General features: G+C 56.3%; 1 protein-coding gene across 5 annotated transcripts in view; it reads left to right on the top strand.

The window, feature by feature from the left end:
• Positions 1-763: 763 nt before the first annotated feature.
• Positions 764-21,658, top strand: part of WDR86 (WD repeat domain 86) — a 31,588-nt gene continuing 10,693 nt past the window's right edge. For all 5 annotated transcript variants that reach the window (XR_004057969.1, XM_030932477.1, XM_010384040.2 and 2 more), the window contains exons 1-3: positions 764-1,366; positions 9,533-9,674; positions 13,659-14,079. Coding sequence is in view for 4 of the 5 variants with exons in the window: in XM_030932477.1 (XP_030788337.1) it covers positions 808-1,366; positions 9,533-9,674; positions 13,659-14,079 (1,122 nt within the window). In the remaining variant the exon portion in view is untranslated. The remainder of the gene's footprint in view (positions 1,367-9,532; positions 9,675-13,658; positions 14,080-21,658) is intronic.

The raw sequence follows: 21,658 nt of genomic DNA, 5'->3' as shown, positions 1-21,658 counted from the left end.
GGAGAGTTCTGGAAATCCTGCTACCTTTAGGACCTGGGGGATCCGAGTGGGGGGGTCACCTTCCCCGCCCCCAGCGAAGTCGGCGCCGGAACTGCCCTAATGGAAACCAGCCGCCAGGCACTCCAGGAGGGCTCAGGCCGACCCTGGGGGCCATCAGAGGTGCGCCAGGCCGAGGGAGCTCGCGGCGGCTGCAAGATGAACTTGACATCCCGGCTCCACCGACCCGTCAGCGGCTCACACCCCATCCCCACTCCGGCCGGACCAAAGTAGAATCCGGGGTGTGCACGTGATTTCCCAGGGAGGGCGGACTCGGGGCTTTCCCTGTCGCACCCTCCATCGGGGGACCGTCCCCAAGTCCCCGAGAGTCCCTCGGGCAGGATCCTTAGGGCTCAGAGCATAGGAGGACCTGGCTTGCCTGGTGGAGGCGAGCAGCCGAGGGGTCGGTGGAGCTGCGCCCCAAATGAGTTCCTGGCGCGCGGTTCTCCCCACCCGGACCCTTTGTCCACCTCCTTCTCCCTCGTCCCGGCCCTAGGCTCAGGGGACCCAGGCGGCAGCGGCGGAGGTGGCAGAGGGCAGAGCCCAGAGGCGCAGCCCTGACAGCTGGGAGGGTCTCACGTAGAGCGGTCCCCGGGATCCGCGCAGTGACGGCGGGGGTGGGGGGAGTAGGCTGCGGGCGCGCGGGATGGGGGCTGGGACGCAGCCCGAGAAGTGGGAGGGGATCGGGTGAGGGGTGGTCTCTGAGGAGGAGCCAGGCTGGACCGTATTGTTCCGCGCTCGGCCGGGGAGGGCGCGGGCGCTCGGCTTCCCATGTTCCTCTCCCCGCCCCCGCCCCGTGGGCGCGAGAGGAGGCTGGGGGCTCCTTGTGCACCCGAGACGCCGCTGCCTGGCTCGCCCGGTGGGGTGTGGGTCCTCCGAGCGGTGCCGGGAAGGAGGTATTCTCTGCCCGCGCGCCCAGGACTGCTCTACCTAGGGCGGGGGTCCGGAGTGGGTCGCCCCCCGCAGCGCCCTGGGTTCGCGGGCCCAGAGGCTGGAGGCAGCGAGGAGCTACGGTCCTTCACCCTCGTCGCATGCCTCCGCAGGAGTCGGCGTCCCAGTTCCCTGCGATGGCCGCGGGCCGCTGCCGTACGGAGCCGCCGCGCGGACCCCGGGGCGCCCCTTCCTAGCGGGGCGCAGCTCTTTCTTGTCCCCCGCCGGGCCAGCGGGATGGGGGGCGGAGGGTCGGCCCTGAAGGTCTGCGCCGACCACCGCGGGGGCATCAACTGGCTGAGCCTGAGCCCCGACGGGCAGCGCCTGCTGACGGGCAGCGAGGACGGCACGGCCCGGCTCTGGAGCACCGCCGACGGCCAGTGCTGCGCGCTCCTGCAAGGTAGACCCTCCCACCCCCTCCCTGCCCTCTTCGCCGTCGCTCACCGGCCCCAGACCGCGGACCCCAGCTCCTGCGCCCGCAGATCCCTTTCTAGAAGTCCAGCCCCCGCTCATCCCGGCACACTCGCGGAAGAGCGTTTGTCTGGGCCCACCATGTGGCTATCGAGCGCTGGGCAGGGCAGGTGAGGTCTTGGGGTGGAGTGCGGGTGCAGAGCAGGGTGCAGCCGGGGGGCGTCCGCTACAAAGGCGAAGATCATTTGTCAACCAGCGTCAGGAAATCTCCCCTGACAACAATGTTAACAAACAAAAAGTTAAACCTATACTCCTTCTAAGCAAACCTTCCCTTGTCTCTAGGTGCCTTGTGGCCTCTTTGTGGCCAATTGTGCTCTTCTGCTGGCATTTCCTGTTGACGACTATCATAGTAACAATAGGGGCTTGTTAAGGGCCAGCGGTGCGGAGAAGGAGAAATGTGCCGTCCTCACACTATGTTACCCCACATACAGACATGGAAGCGGGCTGGGAGTTAAGGAATTTGCGCAGGTCGCACAGCCAGTGAGGGGTAGATGGCAGTCTGAGCCCTCTCATTGCTGTAAACCCCGCCTGCATGCCTGTTGATTTCTATTTGTGTCCTGTACTCATTCAGGAGGTCAGTGTGCCTCTGGTTCACCTTCCCCTGGGCCTGTCCCGTGCACTGTGAGGTCCCTTTCAGTTCTGGCCCTCCTACCGCCCAGGTAGCACACGCAGTGGATGAGCCGGGAGGCTTTCTGTTGTGGGTAGTTCTTTATCACCGCCGGCTTTTCCATCATCATCAGTGAACCCTCTGTGGCCTCGCCCAGGTCTTCCAACTTAGCTAGGATATTAGCCCCAATATTGGCTAATCCTGATACTGATGGTTTTAAATAAGAGCAGTTGACCAGGTGCAGTGGCTCACACTTGTAATCCCAGCACTTTGGGAGGCCAAGGAGGGTGGATCACCGGAGGTCAGGAGTTTGAGACCAGCCTGGCCAACATGATGAAACCCTGTGTCTAATAAAAATACAAAAAATTAGCCGGGCGTGGTGGCGGGCGCCTGTATTCCAGCTACTCGAGAGACTGAGGCAGGAGAATCATTTGAACCCAGGAGGCAGAGGTTACAGTGAGCTGAGGTAGTGCCACTGCACTCCAGCCTGGGTGACAGAGCCAGACTCTGTCTCAAAAACAAAAACAAAACAAAACAAAAAAGAAATAGGGTAGCTATTTCAAACCCGACAGGGATGACTTTTGGATTACCCGTTACTTGGGAGTTGGTGTGGAGAATGGAGAGGTGGCCACAAACTAACACACATCGCCCCCAAACAGCCGCACACACTTACAGGCATTCAACCAGGAATGGACAATGTGAGGTCTTTTAGAAATGTTAAGTCCAGTTAACATAAGACTGTATTGGGGGTAGAGGGGTGGGTGGTGTTTCCGAAATGCAGATCCCCAGGCCTGGGATCCAGTGATGCAGTCCTCCGTGAATAGAGCTGTAGAATTGGCATTTCTTGTTGTTGTTGTTTGAGATGGAGTTTCACTCTTGTTGCCCAGGCTGGAGTACAGTGGCATGATCTTGGTACACTGCAACCTCTGCCTCCTGGGTTCAAGTGATTCTCCTGCCTTTCTCCTGCCTCAGCCTCCTGAGTAGCTGGGATTACAGGTGCTCGCCACCATGCCTGGCTAATTTTTTTGTATTTTTATTAGACATGGGGCTTCATCGTGCTGGCCAGGCTGGTCTTGAACTCCCTACCTCAGGTGATCCACCAGCCTTGGCCGTCCAAAGTGCTGAGATTACAGGTGTGAGCCACTGCGCCCAGCCTAGAATTGGCATTTCTAACAAGCTTTTCGGTGGTTCTTATGCACAGCTGGCCCCGGGAGCCCCTGGGCTGGGGATGATGGATTGTGGGAGGCCAGCTCATTAGGTGGGTTTTCTCCCCAGTGGGACTCCAGGCTTTGCCAGACTGCCTGTGGCCTGGTGGGTCCTTGGCTTTGCCCCCATGGCAGCTCTGGAGCCTCACCAAGCCTCCAGGGCCTACCCTCCTGCCCAGCTCTGTGACTGGCACCTGCGCTTCCTTCCTTCACACCCACTTTGGTGACCCTCACGGCTGCTTGTCCCCTTGAGGTACTTACACTGACTTTCCAGGGAGGGTGCCCGACCTTCTGCCCTAATTGAGGGCAGGGCTGTCCCCACTCAAGCAGGAAACTGGAATGAAAGAACTGCAGCCCATTTTGCTAGGATTATTTTTGCTATTATATGGGTTGGCATTTCAGAAATTTTCAAGGACGGGGACAGAGGTCATCTTCCTTTATCCTGAGATTCTGCTGATACACTCAACTTGTAAGAGTCATCGCGAGTGTGTGACAGTCCTTTTGTGTGGACCCCCAAGGAAAGCAAGGTCTTGCCAGTTCCTTTCTCCCGCAGGATTTTTTTTTGTATCAGTGAAATATTAAAACGTCTTGACATGTGTTTAGTGCCTTATATTTTATAAATACACATCTCTGTGCTTTGTTACTGTGCAATGGTAATCCTCACGACTCTGAGGCGGGTGGGATTGACACCAGTTTACAGAGGAGAGTGGGAGGTGCAGATTCGTTAGCAGCACATGTGGCATTCCCGTTTTTTCTAGATACCACCGACAATGGGGTGGGTGCTGTTGCCAACATCCCTGGAGGCGCGGTGCGGTTGCAGGACTTGTCCAGGGTGCCGCAGCTGGTCCGTGGCAGAGAGGGCTTCTGAAGACTGCATGGCGCTTCTCTTACCCCAGATGCCGCTGCGGGGGAATTTGTGTCCGGACCACACGGCTGGTCTGTGGTGGCCCCATCCCTAGAAGTGTCCTCACTCTAAATCTAGATCTCTTTCCACTCTGGTTCCTTCCTGGTCCTTGCACAGCTCTGGCCCACAGGAGCCTGTGGTTGGCCAGTCCTGGATTTCTCGGGCAGAGCGGCTGGGGCTGGCGACTCCTAAGACTTCTCTAGAGGTCTTTCCTCTGGAGACCTGTGGCTGTGTTCATGGCAGCAGGGGCAGTCAGGGGCTGGCTCACAGTGAAAAAGGCTTCATTGCAATTACTCTGCAAAGAGAAGAATTACTTGCCACGTGCTTATCCCTGACCCCCTCTTTTTCAGGTTTATTCATTGGGTATCTCCTTACTTGGGGGCACTTTACTGATTTGGTGAGATGAGTGACATTTTCCAAAATGGTGGTACCTATCCTATCCTGTTCCAGTTGAGTAGGGGACTCAGCCTGAACATGGCAGCCCACTGTGGCTGTCCACTCGCTTCCTCGGCATCTAACATGAGGGGGTGGGGATTGTGTTTCATTTCCTGGGTACAACCACACATTCCCATTTGCTGGGAGCCTGTGGCATAGGAGATTCCCTGTGAAACCTGGCAGGAGAGCAGTGGCGGGGAAGACTGGGCTGAAGGAGGCCTGGAGCACACCAGTAACAAGAGCTACAGCAGCCTCACACGGCTTGGGGGCAAGTGACCGCTCCCACCGAAGAAGTCCAGAAAGCCAAGCTGCATAGGTCTTGGTTCAAAGTGGGGCCTTGCAGATTTGCTACAAGTCTCTGGTGGCCACTTCAGTGTCCACTTCAGCCACACTGTCGGTGCTTCTGGGCCCAGATGTCACCTGCCTCAGGGTCCCGGCACTCTCAAAACTGGGTTCTACCAGGAGAGTTTCATAAAGGGACACTCTGCAAAATGCAGGTGGAGCATAAAAGAACCACAGTGACTGTGGCTCGGACCAGCAAGGCTGCCACCTCTTCTGGGCCTGAGTCCGGGATGCAGCCACTGCATCCTAGAAACAGCTGAGAGGGCTTCCTTCCAGGTTGGATGGCCACAGCCAGTCTGAGGGAGCCCTGCAGGGTCGGAGCTGGGGGAGGGGAACATATCCTGACCTAGAGTCTCCACCTGCAGCTCCCACTTGTCTGAACCCACGGTGGGCTCCCTTTTATCTAACCCAGTGGGAGTCTTAGATAAGAGTGAGCCCACTGTGGCGTTCATGTAGTTGGTGGGGGCAGGGTGAAAAAGCGGGGGACTGGGGAGCAGAGGAAGGCTCAGTCCTGGACAGCAGGCTCAGTGGGGCTTTCCCAAGTGAAAATAACCCTTGTGCTACAAGGGCTGGAGTAAGCCAGGTCAGCAATACCATCCCTGCCCCCTGTGGCCACCAGGGCAGCTGTCCAGTCCATTGTCTAAAGCTGGGACACAGGGAAGGGAGACACAGCTTCCATGCAAGTCTGGGGCAACAGCCCCACTGCAGCCCACTGCCAGCAGAGACCTGCCACCACCGGGTCCAAAGCTCTGAGCTGCTTTTCCTGCATGGGGTGGTGAGGGAGGGAGCAGTTTGACTTGCAACTTCCAGTGAGTCCTCAGGGTGTGCAGGCGCTACGCTGGCAGAAAACTATTGGCCTCAGCATGTTCTTTGAACATAATAACTGCATCTTATCTGCATTCTTCATCCTTTCAGAAATATTTAGTTTTAGTTTGGCCTTTTTGCTTATTCTGCACAATCCCTGCAGCCCCTGGAGGTATGATGAACCCGCCCTCCCCAATGCCTTCCCTCTTCTGTCCTGGGGTCCGCGGGGTTGGGGTGGGTGCCTCGTTGGTGTGAGGGCCTCAGCTCCAGGGGTGGCAGGCCTGGTTCTGCCTCCTCCCTGCTAGGGTGATCCCGCAGGCCTGGGTCAGTGGAGGCCTGGTTAGTATTCTGTGGAACATGGGGATTGGGGTTGGGGACATGCTCCGTTGGCCCGGCTCTGACCTGTGACTCACTCGGGTGTGTGTGCAGATGTGGGTGACTGCTTGGAAACCCAGGGGAAGAGCCTATCCACAGCAGAACCCTGACCACTGTGGGCCTCTGCTGGCTCAGTGCCAGGCTCTGCCACAGGGCAGAGGGCATCAGGGCAGCCTGGCCCGGTTCAGAAATGGAGGGTTTTTTTAACCTTCATCACTGCCTGTTTTCTTCAATCTTTGTATGTATTTACATTCTTATCAATTTGCCATCATCTGCATATATATCCTTTATTCCTCACACACGTCATAAAGTGATCCCTCATTTCAGGTCTTCAGCATCTCTGGCTTCAGGCTTTAGTTCTACCAGGTATAGATGCCACAGCTCACTAGCTGCCATTGACTTTTAAGTGCTTTTCTTGGCTTAACATACGACTCACTCCTGCGCTTCACCTTCCTGTGACTGAGATGGGGCGGGAGCAGCTGGGCTTGGCATCAGCCCCACAGGATCCTTAGGCAGGTGCCCAGCACCTGAATGCCCACAGCACACCTTGACCACCTTTCCATCCTGGGTGTCTCCAGCCTGAATCTCTCTGCTGAGCCCTCCTGGTGGCAGCAGGGAGGGTGGGACGGATCTGTTCCCAGGGAAAGTTTATTGACAATCTTAGAATATTTTATACACCCTCTGGGGTTGGCAAAAATCTAGCCTGTGTTTTGGCAAACACATTGCCCTCAATGTTTAAGCCGACATGTATTTTAAAGGAAACAGAATCTGCAGTTTCTTCAAATGTTGACTTAATCCGTGCATTGTTTTCTTAGCAGCCTGGTATATGCCCTCCAGGGAGACGGGAAAACTTTTTTTTGTTAAATTATGTTTCTTAGAACTCAGGAAGTTGCGTTTTTCCAAGAGTAACTGAACTTAAACTCAGGGGGTCAGGGGAAGGGGTGGGGTGAATGGGAATTGGCTTGAAACTACCCAGGAAATTCGAAATCCCTGTCTACCCAGTACCAGCTGTCTAAATGAAATTTTACAATTCTATCAACACTCTTAGTGGAATCAGTACATTCCCCCAAATGTGTGGAGGTTTGAATTCGTCCGTTGTCTCATCTGTAAGATGGCTCTTAGTTCTAACAGTCTTTTGATTTGACTTCCTGGTCCCTGAGTTCCTCAAATCCAGTTGGGCCTTCCTGTCCAACACGTTCTGCACCTGTGGGTTCATCCAACCACAGATGAAAAACATCCAGGAAGAAAAAAAAATTCCACAAGGCTCCAAAAAGCAAAATTTAGCTTCGCTGCTCACCGAGTACTACGTTGAATCCACACGAGTGAAGTGATGTGTAGGCATCGCAGTGGTTGTCATAAGTAACCTAGAGATGAATTAAAGTATGCGGGAGGATTGCATAGGTTATGGGCAAATGCCACACCGCAGGGACCTGAGCGTTGTGGAGTTTGGTATCTGCAGGGGATCCTGGAATTAATCCTTGGTGGGTATTGGGGGACAACTGTATATATTGGGGAACAACTGTGTACACACCATCTTTACCTGAAGGGAAGGCCCTCCTAGTATCAGAGACCCTGAGGGCCCCCAGGGCTGCTAAGCAATGCCTGAGGCATGAACATTGATCTGGCAGCCAGGGCAATAGTCAAGCTATCTAACTGCACCCATGAGATAGAGTCCCAGCCAGCCGGTGGGGTAGCTTAGGTGCTGGGACCCCAGACACTGTGGCACGGCCCTTTACTCTTGGCCCTCCATTCTGGCCTCATCAGCCATCTGCTAAGCACTCAGACTCTGGCCTGGAGGTGCCCCATGGAGCCAGCCCTGCATGCCTGCTCTCCCAGCCGCTGTTCTCCCTACAGACACCAAGTCACCCTCTTCCTGGTCCCCAGTGCTCAGGCACTGTGGTTGTATTCAGGGCCCACCTGGATAATCTAGGAAAATCTCCTCAGTCAAGGTCCTTAACCTTGTCACATCCACAAAGACCCCTTTCCAAGTAAGGTCACATTGACAGGTTCCAGGGATGAGGACCTGGTATCTTGGGGCCGTCATTCTGCCTACCACAGTATGTCTCCCCAGTGTAAGAAAAATAGTGAACGTGCGCCATTCCCTCTGCGGCTGCGTCTGTCCTCAGTCTGCGCTACATCCCGTGAGGCAGGCACTGTCCCCATCTCAGGTGAGGAAATGGGGAATGCAAAAGCTGAAAGGTTTGAAAAAGACTAAAAGAAGATGATAAAGAATGAGGAGGGAAGGAGATGAGGGAGGAAGGCAAAAGTGGAAGCCGAGGAAACAGGGTTTAAGGTGCAGGCGAGTACCCATGGATTGCTCCTGCTGCTGATGGCTGCTGTGAAACCTCAGTTCTTGTCTTCTTAGTTTAAAAGAATTGAGACGAGACACACAGCAAAGGAGATGCAGCATAGAGCAATGTATTGCACAGGAGGAAGAATACCCTGAAAGTTAGGTGCAGAATAGACAGGATGCCCCGAGAGGGGAGTCAGTGTGGGCTGCCTGTGAGGATGAGACAGCAGAGACGGGCTGGAGGGAGGATCCCTTTTTCGGAGTCTTACCTGATTATTCGTGAGCAGGTGGGGAAGGGGGTTGCTGGGAAGCATGTTCTGTGTGCACATGCACAGTGGCTGTGCATCCCTGTTCATACGTCACATGTCTCACTGGCATCTTACATCTCCATGCAGGGCTGTGTTTTTACTATTGTGATGAGCAAAGTGTCACTCTGAGGACAGGTAAAAATCAAAGTGCACGTGCTCTCTACAGGGGAAAGTCCCTACTGGAGACAGCTTTGCTTGAATGAGCTTGCCTGCAGTGCGAATCCTGGGGCTTACTGTGTTGACGGCGCAGTCGCCATGGTTGCTGCGTCCTGAGGACATGGTGACTTCCGTGACTATCTGTCCTGCCTCACTGGTACCCCATGCTTCCTGAGAATCACGCAGACTGAAGTCATTCTTTAAAAAGGATGAGTTGAGGGCTGGGCACGGTGACTCACACCTGTAATCCCAGCACTTTGGGAGGCCGAGGCAGGAGGATCACTTGAGGTCAGGAGTTCAAGACCAGCCTGGTCAACATGGCGAAAACCCATCTCTACTACAAATACAAATAATTAGCCCAGTGTAGCAGCGTGCACCTGTAATCCCAGCTACTCAGGAGGCTGAGGCAGGAGAATCACTTGAACCCGGGAGGCAGAGGTTGCAGTGAGCCCAGATCACACCACTGTACTCCAGCCTTGTGTCAGAGTGAGACTCTCTCAAAAAAACAAAACAAAACAAATGCTAATTGACTCCAGCTTGTCTCAAACACTCTCTACATCCTGCTTTCTTCCCTTTTCAAACATTGTTCCCAGAAGAAAAGCAGCAGCTGGCATCCCTAGTATGCTCATCCCCAGTATGCTCAGTATCTCTCCTGTCCCTCATCTGCAGGACACGAAAGCTATGTGACCTTCTGCCAGCTGGAGGATGAGGCCGCCTTCACATGCAGCGCCGACTGCACCATCAGGAGGTGGGACGTGCTGACCGGGCAGTGTCTGCAGGTGTACCGAGGACACACGTCCATTGTGAACAGGTCAGCCTGGCTGGGGGCTTGAGCCGAGTCTCACCATGGGCCCCTGGTGGGGCTGAGGGGTCAGAGATAATGGGCCCCTGCACGTGAGGGCCCTCAGCTCTCTGGGGAAGTAAAAACGTGAACAGCTGGGAGGTGGTCAGTGGCACCCAGTGACGTGGACCCAGGACAGGTAGCAAGCTCAGTGCCCACGGCTGCATGTGGGGCAGGGAGGCAATGCCCATCCCCTGAACTAAGCCTGATGCTTTCCCCTTGGGGGCACAGCTGCTCCCCGCTGGGTGCAGGGAAAGGCACCAGAGCCTGCAGCTCGTATGGATGGGGACAGATTCCGTAGGAAATGGTTTAATTGAGACCCGATAGTGGACAAAGGTTTGCAGGAGGAGGAGCGTGGGGGATTGTTCTGAAGATGGAGTTGAGGGTATTTTTAAGCCTCTCCTTTCTTTGTGGCTGTGGAAAATATCCCAGCCCCTCCTTCTCAAGAAGGTTGGAATTGTTCCTTTCTCAATGAATTTGGGTCTGAGCTGAGCAATGGAAATTCCTTTGCTGATCAGATCAGTTGGACACTGTTGGAGTCACTTGTGGTGGTCGCCTCGGACTCCTGAGGGAAACCTCCTGGTGCCCCTTGGGCCTGGAAGCTGCACTGGAGGAGGGGCGCTGCCTGGAAGCTGACCCAAGTAAAGACAGGGTGACGCAAGCTGGCACTGGGTGGGGGGGTCCTGAAGGTGGGGCTGGGGGCGCAGACCAGACAGGATGAACCCCGCCAGAGGGATGCTGCTGGTTGAGCTCTGACGGGAACCGCTACTCAGTGGACCAGCACAGGGGGGACAGGAAAGGCAGTGAGAGCCATCAGCCCAGCTCGCTGCAGTCCCAGGTGGCTGCAGCCAGAACCAATAATCGATAGTCGGCGGGCAGGGAGCTGGGTGACACCCTGAGGAGGAGGCTGAAGGGATACAGGGACTTCTTAGAGTGAATGAGGGGTATGCAGACATCAGGTAGGGTGCCCGACTGGCCCCAGCCTTCCTCAACTGAAGGAGGTGAGGCCCTGAGACCTGCCCAGGCAGCCCACAAGGTGGTAAAGAAGGGGCTAGAGAACTCAGGGCTCACGGCTCCACTGGCCTCTTCCTAGCACTCTGACTTCCCTGAGAAAGAAGTTTGCCAAGGAAGAAGAGAATGGGGCTGGGGAGCACCCTCCTGTGAGTCAGGCAGAGGCTACGATGGGCTCAGCAGGGAGAAGGCCTGCCCGCAGTGACCAGTGGGCCCTCAGCTGCCAAACCCACAACTGTCCTATGCTTCTCAAAAGCAAAACTGGACCATTTAAGGTAGAAATCATGCTCGGCCAGGTTTACTCTTGTATGTGCACGCACAACTGACACACACGTGCATACACAACATACATATACACCATACACACAACTTACACACATACACATGCATACACAACATACATATACACCATACACACAACTTACACATACACACGTGTACACATACACAACATACACATACACTCATACACAAATTACACACATGCACATACAACATGCACACAACATACATATACACCCATACACACAATTTACATATATGCACACAACACACATGCACACACATAGACACAACTTACACAAGCAACAAAACATACACATATACACACAAAGTACATGCAGGCACATCACACACAGCACACATGCACATGTGCACACATGCACACACATACATATACACATGCACACATGTACACACGTGCTCACAACACATACAATACACACACTATTTTGGATCAGTCACGGCTCCAAACCCACAGCTCTGTGTAGATATTTGCATGATTAAGTAACTGTCCTCATAAATCAGTGAGATCCCTGAGGAACTCACTTCCTCCCATGTTTTCAGAGCCAGGTCAGGCCTGTGAGCTTCGGGGTCACCGATGGTTCAGTGGCCTGGTGTCCCTGCCTTCTCACACCAGGCAGGACTCAGCCACTGCCTCCATGCCCCAAGGCCTCCCGCTGTTCCCTTCCTCCCACTACACCCTCTTCCTCCCGCACTTTGCCTCAGCAGCATCAAAGCATGATTTCCTTTAAAAGTACCTGTAATCCCAGCTACTCGGGAGGCTGAAGCAGGAGAATCACTTGAACCTGGGAGGTGGAGGTTGTGGTGAGCTGAGGTCGCGTCACTGCACTCCAGCCTTGGCAACAGAGTGAGACTGCATCTCAAAAACAAAACAAAACAATTTCTTGAAAATCATCCTATCTGGGTCTTAGGGAAGAAGACAGCTGGAAAGGGGTAGTTGGCATTTGAGTGCAGCCTGTGTTGTTGTTGAGCTGCTTGTGGGAAGTGAGGAATGCTGTCGGGATCCTGTGGAGGCGGGAGGCAGCAGGCTTGTCCCCTGAGTGGGTCTCCTGTCCACACCAGGCTGGCCAGCAAGCCCTTCTCGGGAGGGCGGGAGGAGCAGCAGGTCTGGCCGAGGTCCTGATTCAGGAGGGTCCCACCCTGACAGGGATGCATCTTACTCCAGCGCAGCCATGGCCGCATCCCTTGGCGGTCTCCTCTTCTGGGGTGCAGGGCTTCTTACCAAGGGTGTGTGTGCAGACCCCCTGAGGTTCTGTGCAAAGCTCTGCACTGAATGTGCAGCTACTACAAATGTGTGTTTTTCTGGGGAGCTCTTGGTTTTCATCAAAATGGAAATAAGAGTCGTGAATACTGTGTGGGGGCCTTGGTCTCCCATGGTTGGTCAGTTGCACTGCATGGACATGTTGTAACTGAGCGAGTTAGAGAGAAACGCCACACTTTGAGACGAATTCAGGAGTCCTTTATTAGCCGGCGACCGAGAGACGGCTAGCGCTCAAAATTCTCTCGGCCCTAAAGAAGGGGCTAGATTTTCTTTTATACTTTGGTTTAGAAAGGGGAGCGGGGGAGTCTAGCTGTAGCAATCTTCCAGAAGTAAAACAGGCAAAAAAGTTAAAAAGACAAATGGTTACAGGAAAGCAAACAATTCCAGGTGCAGGGGCTTTAAATCCATCATAAGGCTGGGCTTTGGGCGCTATCAACCGGACACAAATGCGGGGGCTTTAGGTACTATCGATCTGGCGAATTCCTGGGACTGCGGATGTAGCTTGCCACAGCATCAGTTAATTGCAACAGCAATTATCAGTTAATTGCATTCTTTGATGTGCTGGGAGTCAGCTTGCACAAGTTAAGTCCTTGAGGAAGGGTGGGTAAGGAACCCTTAATGTCTTGCAAATGAAGGAGCCAAATGGAGTCCATCTGTCCAGCTTTCTCAGCTAAGAGAGAGTCAATTAGGTTAATACAAGTTAGGGTATCACAGACAGACTCTCTTGGCTACCCAACCCCCAGTTCCCAGCCCTGTGGCTGGAACCCTGTTGAGGCTGTGACCTCAGTCTGCATGGGGATTGCCATGAGAGCTGGCAGCAGATTCCTGGCTGTGCCTCCCACAAGCACCCCTGGTGCACTATGGGAGTTCCCAGTGCTCTCCAGCATCTCAGGGCCCTCATCTGAAGTGCCCCGGCCCAGCCCCTTGAGCCGGCCCTGTTCCCAGGGTGACCAGCATGTCCCACTCTGCCCTGGACTTTCTCAGTCTTAGGCTGAAAACCCTGCATCCTCAGAAGCTTTTCAACGCTGGGCAAGCTGGGAGGGCTGTGCTCCCCTACCTCCTCCCCCTACCCCCTTCCCGCTGCTCCTGGAGAGCTGCTGTGGGGATGTTGGAGGGATCCCAGGAGAGTATATAAGCTTGGTCCCTGCTACAGGTACCTGCCTAGGGGCAGGCAAGGAAGGGTGGGCATGAGGGGAATCAGGGTGGCTTCCTGGAGGTGGGAGCAATTTGAGCTGGACTTTGGAAGGTGAGTGTGGCAAGCTGGGCAGACACAGGGAGAGGTTATTTTAGCTGCAGTGCTGAGTGTGGCCCGTTGGGAGGCTGTGTGGATTCTGGAACCCATGCCTTCTGATCCCTGACCCCTTCCCTCTTGCCCCCAGGATCCTGGTTGCCAACAACCAGCTCTTCAGCAGCTCCTACGACCGGACAGCTCGGGTCTGGAGCCTGGACAAGGGGCAGATGTCCCGGGAGTTCCGGGGCCACCGAAACTGCGTGCTGCCTCTAGCCTACTCTGGCCCGTGGGACCTCCCCAGCGCTCCCTGCGTGGAGGAGGCCGTGGCCGGGGGGCTCCTGGTGACCGGCAGCACGGATGGCACGGCCAAGGTGTGGCAGGTGGCCAGCGGCTGCTGCCACCAGACACTGCGGGGCCACACGGGCGCAGTGCTGTGCCTGGTGCTGGACACGCCCGGCCACACGGCCTTCACGGGTAGCACCGACGCCACCATCCGTGCGTGGGACATCCTGAGTGGGGAGCAGCTGCGGGTGTTCCGGGAGCACCAGGGCTCCATCATCTGTCTGGAGGTGAGACTGTCCTCGTCCCCACCCAGCTGCCAGGGGAGCCCAGGTCACCCCCTGCACTGCCGCCCTGCCCTAGGTGTCCGTGATTGGGCTGCATAACAAAGCGCTGCAGATGGGGGCCTGGCAAGCGCCACAGAGGCCTCGCGGTCCTGGGGCTGGGAGTCCAAGATACAGGGTCCACAGGACTGGTTTCTGGTGAAGCCTCTCCTTAACCTGTAAGCGCTGCTTTCTCCCTGTCCGTGTGTGTGTGTGTGTGTGTGTGTGTGTGTCCTAATATCTTCTTAGAAGGACACCAGTCATACTGGATTAGGGCCCCCTATGAACTCATTTTAACTCAACTGCCTCTTTAAAGACCCTCTTTCCACAAGGCCACATTCATAGGTACAGGGGCCGGGTAGGGCTGCAACATGTGAATCTGGGGTGGGCACGACGTAGCGCATAACACTCAGCTTCTGGATCTACATGCTGGGCCGGGGCCTGGGGCAGATCCTGCCTGCAGGGCGCCTGGAGCAGGTGTTGACTGTTGTCCTGGTTTGTCTTTGTGCTGTCAGGCTGAACACCGGCAGCCTCCTGGGCTCCGTCCTCCTGGCCTGGGGACTGGGAAGTGGCCTGTCATGCTATAAGCCGACAACCAGGATAGAGGAAACACGCAGCGCTGTGATGGTGCGGCCTTGTGGGATGTGGGGTTGCTGCCCCATCTCCGTTGCCTCCCCTGGACAAGCCACCCAGCCTCTGTGGGCCTCAGTTTCCTCACATGTACAAGGAGGATTACACCCCTTCTTAATTCCTAAATCCAAAAAGTTCCAAAAACCAAAAAATTTTTTCTTAAGCTTGACACGAAAACTCTTGGTGGCAGAGTCTGGCCTGAAGAGACGCGTGACTGTGTGCGCTTCCGTCATCCCAGTGCCTGAGGGTCCTCACACCTTTACTGCAGATGCAGGAGTGTGTCTGTAAGCCAAAAAATCCTGAAACGCATGGTCCCGAGGTTTTGGATAAGGGATTATGGTGTGAAGTTGCCCCATCCGTGGGCTTGTGGGGATTTGGTGAATCAATGGAAGACACATGGACAGTGCTGCCAGGCGGCCCTTAGCCACCGCGACCACAGCCATCCTTGCCGCTGTTGTTGTGAAGGACCTAACGGTGTGCCTGGCTGGAGGACCTGTTGGGTGTGATCCCCCACGCTGGGGTCTAGATGTTCCTGGCTCGGTCTTGGCCAGCCTCTGCCCTGCTCCAGGGTGGGCCCGAGCCCTGAGGCAAGCGGTTCGGGTGCATTGCTGCCAGCACCTGGTGCTCAGTGAAGCCGCGGAAGATGTGAGGGACAGACTCCGGGCGACAGGGCTGGAGTTGGGGCAGCCCTGAGCAGGCGTTGCTGTGCTCAACCCCACAGGAGAGCCAGGCCAGGGACCCCATTTGGGGTTCTGGGGGTAAGGGCGGCCCCAGGGCTCCAAGACCAGGGGAGCAGGGAAGGGCTCACTTTCGCGTGGAGGGAGGGTCACCCAGGTCCCTGAGATGCTGGGTGGGGCATGTAAACCCCACGTCTCTAACTCGGCTTCCACCTGAGGACATTGGGACGGGTGGACAAAGAGAAGGAAATCAGCAAATGCCGCGAGATGAGGGGCTTGGGAGGGCAGCTCGTTGTGGGGAAGGGGCACAGCGGTACAGGCCCAGCTCACAGGGTCTGTCTGCACCGGTTTCCCTTGGCCTCGGCTCCACCTCTGGTGATAAGAATGTTTCTGTTTCTTGATCTCCTGTTTTCAGGAAGGAAGGCAAGGTCAGGGTGCGTGGCTTGCATGTGTTTTTCACGTTCGTTTAACTCGACATCATCCTTGTGCTGAAGGGGCGTGTCTTGGGGAGCACACTCCACCAGTCTTCATGCTCCCCAGCCTCCCTCCGTGTCCTTACTTGTCAGATGATGGTGGGGATAACAGCTCTCCTGGTCTCCCAGCATTCCCGTGAGAGTCGGCACTAGTGGCCCGAGACTCGTAAAGAGCTGGGGGCATCTGAGGCCTCTTTCCTGGCAGGCAGTTCCATGGCGGGCGGTGTGGAGTGAGGCTGAGGCCTCCCCACCTGGCTCATGTCTGTGCTCTGAGCTTGCTGGGGCAGGGGTTGGGAGGGGAAGGGGCCGGGAGTTCGCTGGGAAGCCTGTCCCAGATGGAGCTGGTGACTCGCCCTCATGTCGCCAGTGAAAGAGAGAACCAGCCCAGGCATAGAGAGGCCGCTGGCCAGGTGGAGGCAGGTGCTGGACCAGCCGGGGAGGAAAGCAGCACTGTCCTCCCAGGTGACAGGTGCCCCCACCCCAGGGGTGGTGGGATTCCCCAGGTTCGCTCCCCAGGGTGTTCCGTACGGTCTCAGTGCTGTTCTTCCCGGAGAGTGGGAGCATAGGGTGTCCTGGCAGAGAGTCAGGAAGGCAAAAGGAGAGAGTGCAGGGGGGCCAGCTCCCACCGCACACACCTGTGTGCACACACAGGCATAGGCGCGCACACCCACATGCACATGCATGATATGCGTGTGAACGCACACCCCACAGGCACACATGCACATGTGTGAACACACTGCACAGACACAAGCCACGCACGTACATGCACGCCCACAAACATGCCACGCAGGCACATGCACGCCCACAAACAGGCCACGCAGGCACATGCACGCCCACAAACAGGCCACGCAGGCACATGCACGCCCACAAACAGGCCACGCAGGCACGTGCACGCCCACAAACAGGCCACGCAGGCACGTGCACGCCCACAAACAGGCCACGCAGGCACGTGCACGCCCACAAACAGGCCACGCAGGCACGTGCACGCCCGCAAACAGGCCACGCAGGCACGTGCCGGCCCGCAAACAGGCCACGCAGGCACGTGCACGCCCCGCAAACATGCCACGCAGGCACGTGCACGCCCCGCAAACAGGCCACGCAGGCACATGCCGGCGGGTGTGAAGAGACAGCCCTGAGGGGCTGTGGACTCTGCCTTTTTCTTTCCCTTTGAAACTTAGGCAGCCCCACAAAGCAATTTGAATGGGAAGAGGAGCGGGGACAGAAGGTGCCCATGGGAACAGCCCGGGATAGCCTGGCCCAGGTGGCCAGTGGGCCTCAGTCCTAGCAGAAGGGTGGGGTGCAGGGAGCCAGGACTGAGGAATGGGGAGCTCTGGAGACGGGCAGGGCTGCCATGAGGGCTGAGACCCCCTAGGAATGCCCTGGGCAGAAGGTTCTGGGAGGTGGAGGTGAGCCTCTCAGGACCATTGGGTCTTGTACAGACAGAAGGAAGGCAAGAAGGCAAGGAAGGACCTAGCAGGCGCCTGGGTAGCAGCCCCACAGTGTGCAGGGTGCACAGCCTGTGACAGGCCTGGGAGGTCCCTGGGCGGCCGGAGGCCCCAGAGTCTCAACTTCTGGTAGTGGCAGGGGTGGAGTTTGCCTCCTCTGTTAGACTTGGCCTCCCCACCTGGGAGCCAGGCCCACGGGATGAGCGAGTGAATGGGCGGCGCTCCACAGGGGCCAGAAGCTGCAGGAGGCATGGGCAAGGCCCACTCCCTGGGTGGGGGCTTCAGGGGTTACATGTTCTCCACACAGGGATGCTCTCACGGTCAAGGACTCTGGGGCTTTACCCCTGTAAAACAAACCCTAAGTTCCAGCATAAGTCCCCTTCAGGGAGGGAGGTTCCTGTTCCCTGATGAGGAGTCAGTGGCGGCTGGGTGGGGTTCAAGGTGTATGAGAGGCTTGGGGTGCGGGGGGCACATGGAGAGAGGGCCTTGCTGGCCGGCTGGATGGGGGCGTACAGGCAGGAGAGGGGACATGGCCCAGGCCTGGGTACAGGGGAGCATCAGGCTGCAGCATAGGCTGGGGCCCCCGGTCAGAGCTGGGGTCCAGGACGTCCACTCTTGGGGAGCACATGGCTGGCTCCAGCCTGGCTGTTGCGTCTCAGCTGGGCTGCTCCTTGCCCTGCCCTGAGCATCTGAAGGGGCTGGCAGAAGGAAGGCAGCACATGCCTTTGCAAAAAGAGCAGCTGGCACTGAAGGCAGCCAAACGTCTGGTGGTTGGGTCCTTGCTCAGGTGGTCACTAAGGTAACTCTTCAGTGACAGCCCGCTTCACTGGGGAAGGCCTGGTGACTGAGGCAGAAGAAGGGCCCCCATTGCCCAGGACAGTGGGATAAGGTGTCAGCCTCACGGTGCGTGGGAGGCGCCGAGGAGGAGGGGCGTCCCTGTCCTTTGAGTTCTAGATTCTAGGTAGACGAGAGTTTCTTTCAGTTTGTTCCCACCATCTCCCTAATTGTTCAGCACCTTCTTAACCCTTGGGAAATCTGTTGGGTGACATTTTGGTGCATCCGAGTGTGTTGTAACTGCCCACGTTTAAGATTCCCTCTTTCTCCCCATCACAGGGTGGGGAAGGCTCCTTTTCCCACGCCTCCAGATCTGCCTCTTGAAAAGGACTGTCAGGCCCCAGACCCCGTGCTCAGAGAAGCAGAATCCAGTCGGCCCCTCAGCCTCGCTCGGGCTCCCAGCTCACCCAGCTGTGTGTGGGGGACCATGAGGCCCACAGAAGGGACCATCTTGCCTTTCTCTTCCCTTGTATATGATTTCTTTCACCTGACACCACTCAGAACATTGGAGTTTTGCAGGGGTTAGAAGGCTGCTGTCTTACAAGCTAGGTTTGATTAGGGCAATGGGACATTGCTCACACTGTCCTAAACACAGAGATTCAGGGGCAGGGAGCCAGGGCAGGAGGCCGGCCTCCTGAGCACATCTGGGAAGCAGGACTTCTAGGTCTGGCGTCCCCTAGCCCTCGCCGGTCCCCGCCCCCACGGGTGGCTTCGTCAGCTCTCCCTCCTGCCCTCTGTGGCTTTTCTGACAGAGGGCCATCGCCGCCACAGCCTTCGTCAGACGGGCTGGAAGTGTGGCTCATGATCTGCCTTTCTAGAGGGCCTGACTGGCCCTCTCGGGTCCAGGAAGCACAAGACGGGGACCCACAGGATCAGCTGGGGCCTCCCTTTAAACCATTTTCAGTGTTTACTCAGTGGCGTGAGGCACGTTCACGGTGTTGTGCAAGCATCATATCATGATTTCCAGACTTTTCCATCAGCCCAAATCAGAACTCTGTTCCCCATTAAACACTGACTCTGACTCCCCACTGCCCCTCCATGCCCTGGGCACCTGCCCTTCTGCTTTGTGTCTCTGAATTTGATGACTCTGGGTCCTCACATGAGTGGAGTCTTGCAGGATCTGTCCTTTCCTGTCTGGCTTATTTCATGAGCGTAAGATCTTCAGGGTTCATCTGTGTTGTGGCGTATGGTGGAATTCCCTCCTTTTTCTGTGGCTGATAAATATTCCCTGGTGTGTGGATACCACGTTTCGCTTATCTGTAACCTGCTGATAGACACACGGGTTGCTTTCACCTTTTACCTGTTGTGAGTGGGTGGACGGGATCTGGGTGCATCCTCCCTTCAGTTTTCAGGCATGTGCCTGCCAGTGGGACTGCAGATGACTTGGTAATTCTCTGCTCAGCTTTTTGAGGAACTGCCAAAGTGAAATGACTCTTAAGGTGCGTGTAGAGGGAAAGGGACGAGAGGTGGGCACCGTACCATCCCTTCTGCCCACAGCCTCAGGACGCTGTGCAACTTCCCGAGGCCCCCTGACTGTGGTAGGGGGGCTCCCTTTTCACAATCTGCCAAGTGAGGACACACAATGGCTGTCCCTGGGGTGGCCAGATGGGGTCCTGATGTGGGGGGTGTGCAGTGAGCTCCAGCCTTGGTCTGTTTCAGTGGGAGAGCTCCATCGTTGAGGGCCAAACCGGGGACTTTTCATCTCCTCCCCTCCAGCTCCTCCCCTGCTCCACAGCCTGGCCCTGCGAGTGCTCCGTCTCCCCCAGCTCTGACTGTCTCTTGGTGTGGCACCAGGGCTGGCCATTACACCCCACACGCTCTTGCATTTCGATCCTTTTGGGGCTCCTGCCCCGTGGCCTGCCTGGGGCCCTCACTCTGCCTCAGTGCTCTGCTGGCCTGAAGATTGTGCATGCAGCCAGTGTGGCTCACCGGCACCCCCATCCACAAACTGCTCTCAGGAACGTGGCACCTGCACACAGGGCTGTGTGGCTCCTTCACCACAGCCCAGAAACCCTGTGAAGCAGGTGGCACCGTTGCCATCTGAGAGTGAAGCACAGACCTGCTTGTTGCTTTTCTTTGCTCTCGGCGTGCAGTCAGGGTCACTGACCCATGGTCTATGACACCTTATCTCCTTCCCCTACCTCCAAATGAGAGAGGCCTCACGTTCACCTCCAGGCATCCGTCTGCTGTGCGTACAGGCCTGTTTGGGTGCCCCCTGCCCCATGCAGGGAGGAGAGGGCAAATTCCTTCCAGGTGCCCTTGAGAGTCCTGGGCCCCCACAGTGGCTTTGCGAGCCCCAGTGTGTCACCTCTGAAATCGTTTTGCTAAAGAAGCATGTGTGCTTGCAAGTCAAGAGGCAAGGGAGAGAGTGGCCGAGGTTTCCTGGTGGGCCAAGTGTGGGGTGTCTGCTGGGACCTGAGTGAGCCGCCCGGTGATGGTGCGTTTGAGCTGTGGTGTCTGCACCACCCACACCACACAGGTCAGGCTTCTTTGGTTTGTGGAGATAAACACACGGATAGCCTTTCCAGAGGCTGGGGAGGAAAAGAGGAGACTGTGCAGTTTCACAGAGTCTTGGTCCATTGCTGCTCCTGTAACAAAATACCTTAGACTGGAGGGCCGGGCACGGGTGGCTCACGCCTGTTATCCCAGCACTTTGGGAGGCTGAGGTGGGTGGATCACTTGAGACCTGAGTTCCAAGACCAGCCTAGGCAATATGGAGAAACCTCATCTCCAAAACAAAACAAAACAAACAAACAAACAAAAAAGTGCAGAACACCTTTGACTGGATAATTTATAAGTAATAGAAATGTATTTCTCACCGTTCCAGAGGCTGGGAAATCCAAGGTCAAGGTGCCTGCACATTCTATGTCTGGTGGCTGCTGCTCTTGCCACATCCTTCATCTTGGATGAAGGGACAGACAAGCTCCCTCCAGCCCTTTTATAAAAGGGAACTCATCCCATTTATGAGGCGGGCCCCCATGACCACTTTACTTCCTAATGCTATCACAGTGGGGGTTAAGTTCCAGCATGAATTTGGGGGGTACTGACACTCAGACCGTAGCTTCATATACCCCGCCTCCTACTGTCAGCCTGGGGACCAGGTGGCCGCAAAGCATCCTCCCTGCTTCCCTGGAGCCTGCGGCCCACTCCAAGTTGGCCAAGAGCAGAGGTGAGGTCCCGAGAAACCACCATGCCCAGAGGGGCCTCTGCCTCCCTCGCTTTTTACAGGATTGCATTCAGGATTGAGCCCACTGAACTCGGGGGTCCCAGAAGCAGGTGGGGACAGAGCCAGGAGCACACAGGCCTCCTTTGGAGATGGTTGGGCTAGAGGTGGTGTGAGGACCTGCTTCGAAGTGACAAACCCAAGGTCAAAAAGCCAGGAGGCACCTTGTCTGTGGTGGCCCCTGCGCTGCAGGCCGGCCCTCTCCCCTGCTCTTTGAGGGATCGCCCAGGTTCTGGGCTTCACCGGGGGTCCTTGTAAAGGAGG

The sequence above is a fragment of the Rhinopithecus roxellana genome, chromosome 6, assembly GCF_007565055.1.
Source record: "Rhinopithecus roxellana isolate Shanxi Qingling chromosome 6, ASM756505v1, whole genome shotgun sequence".
In the NCBI taxonomy this organism is placed as follows: Eukaryota; Metazoa; Chordata; class Mammalia; order Primates; family Cercopithecidae; genus Rhinopithecus; species Rhinopithecus roxellana.
The sequence above is the reverse complement of the archived record's forward strand: the minus strand, read 5'-3'. Positions and strand labels throughout refer to the sequence as shown.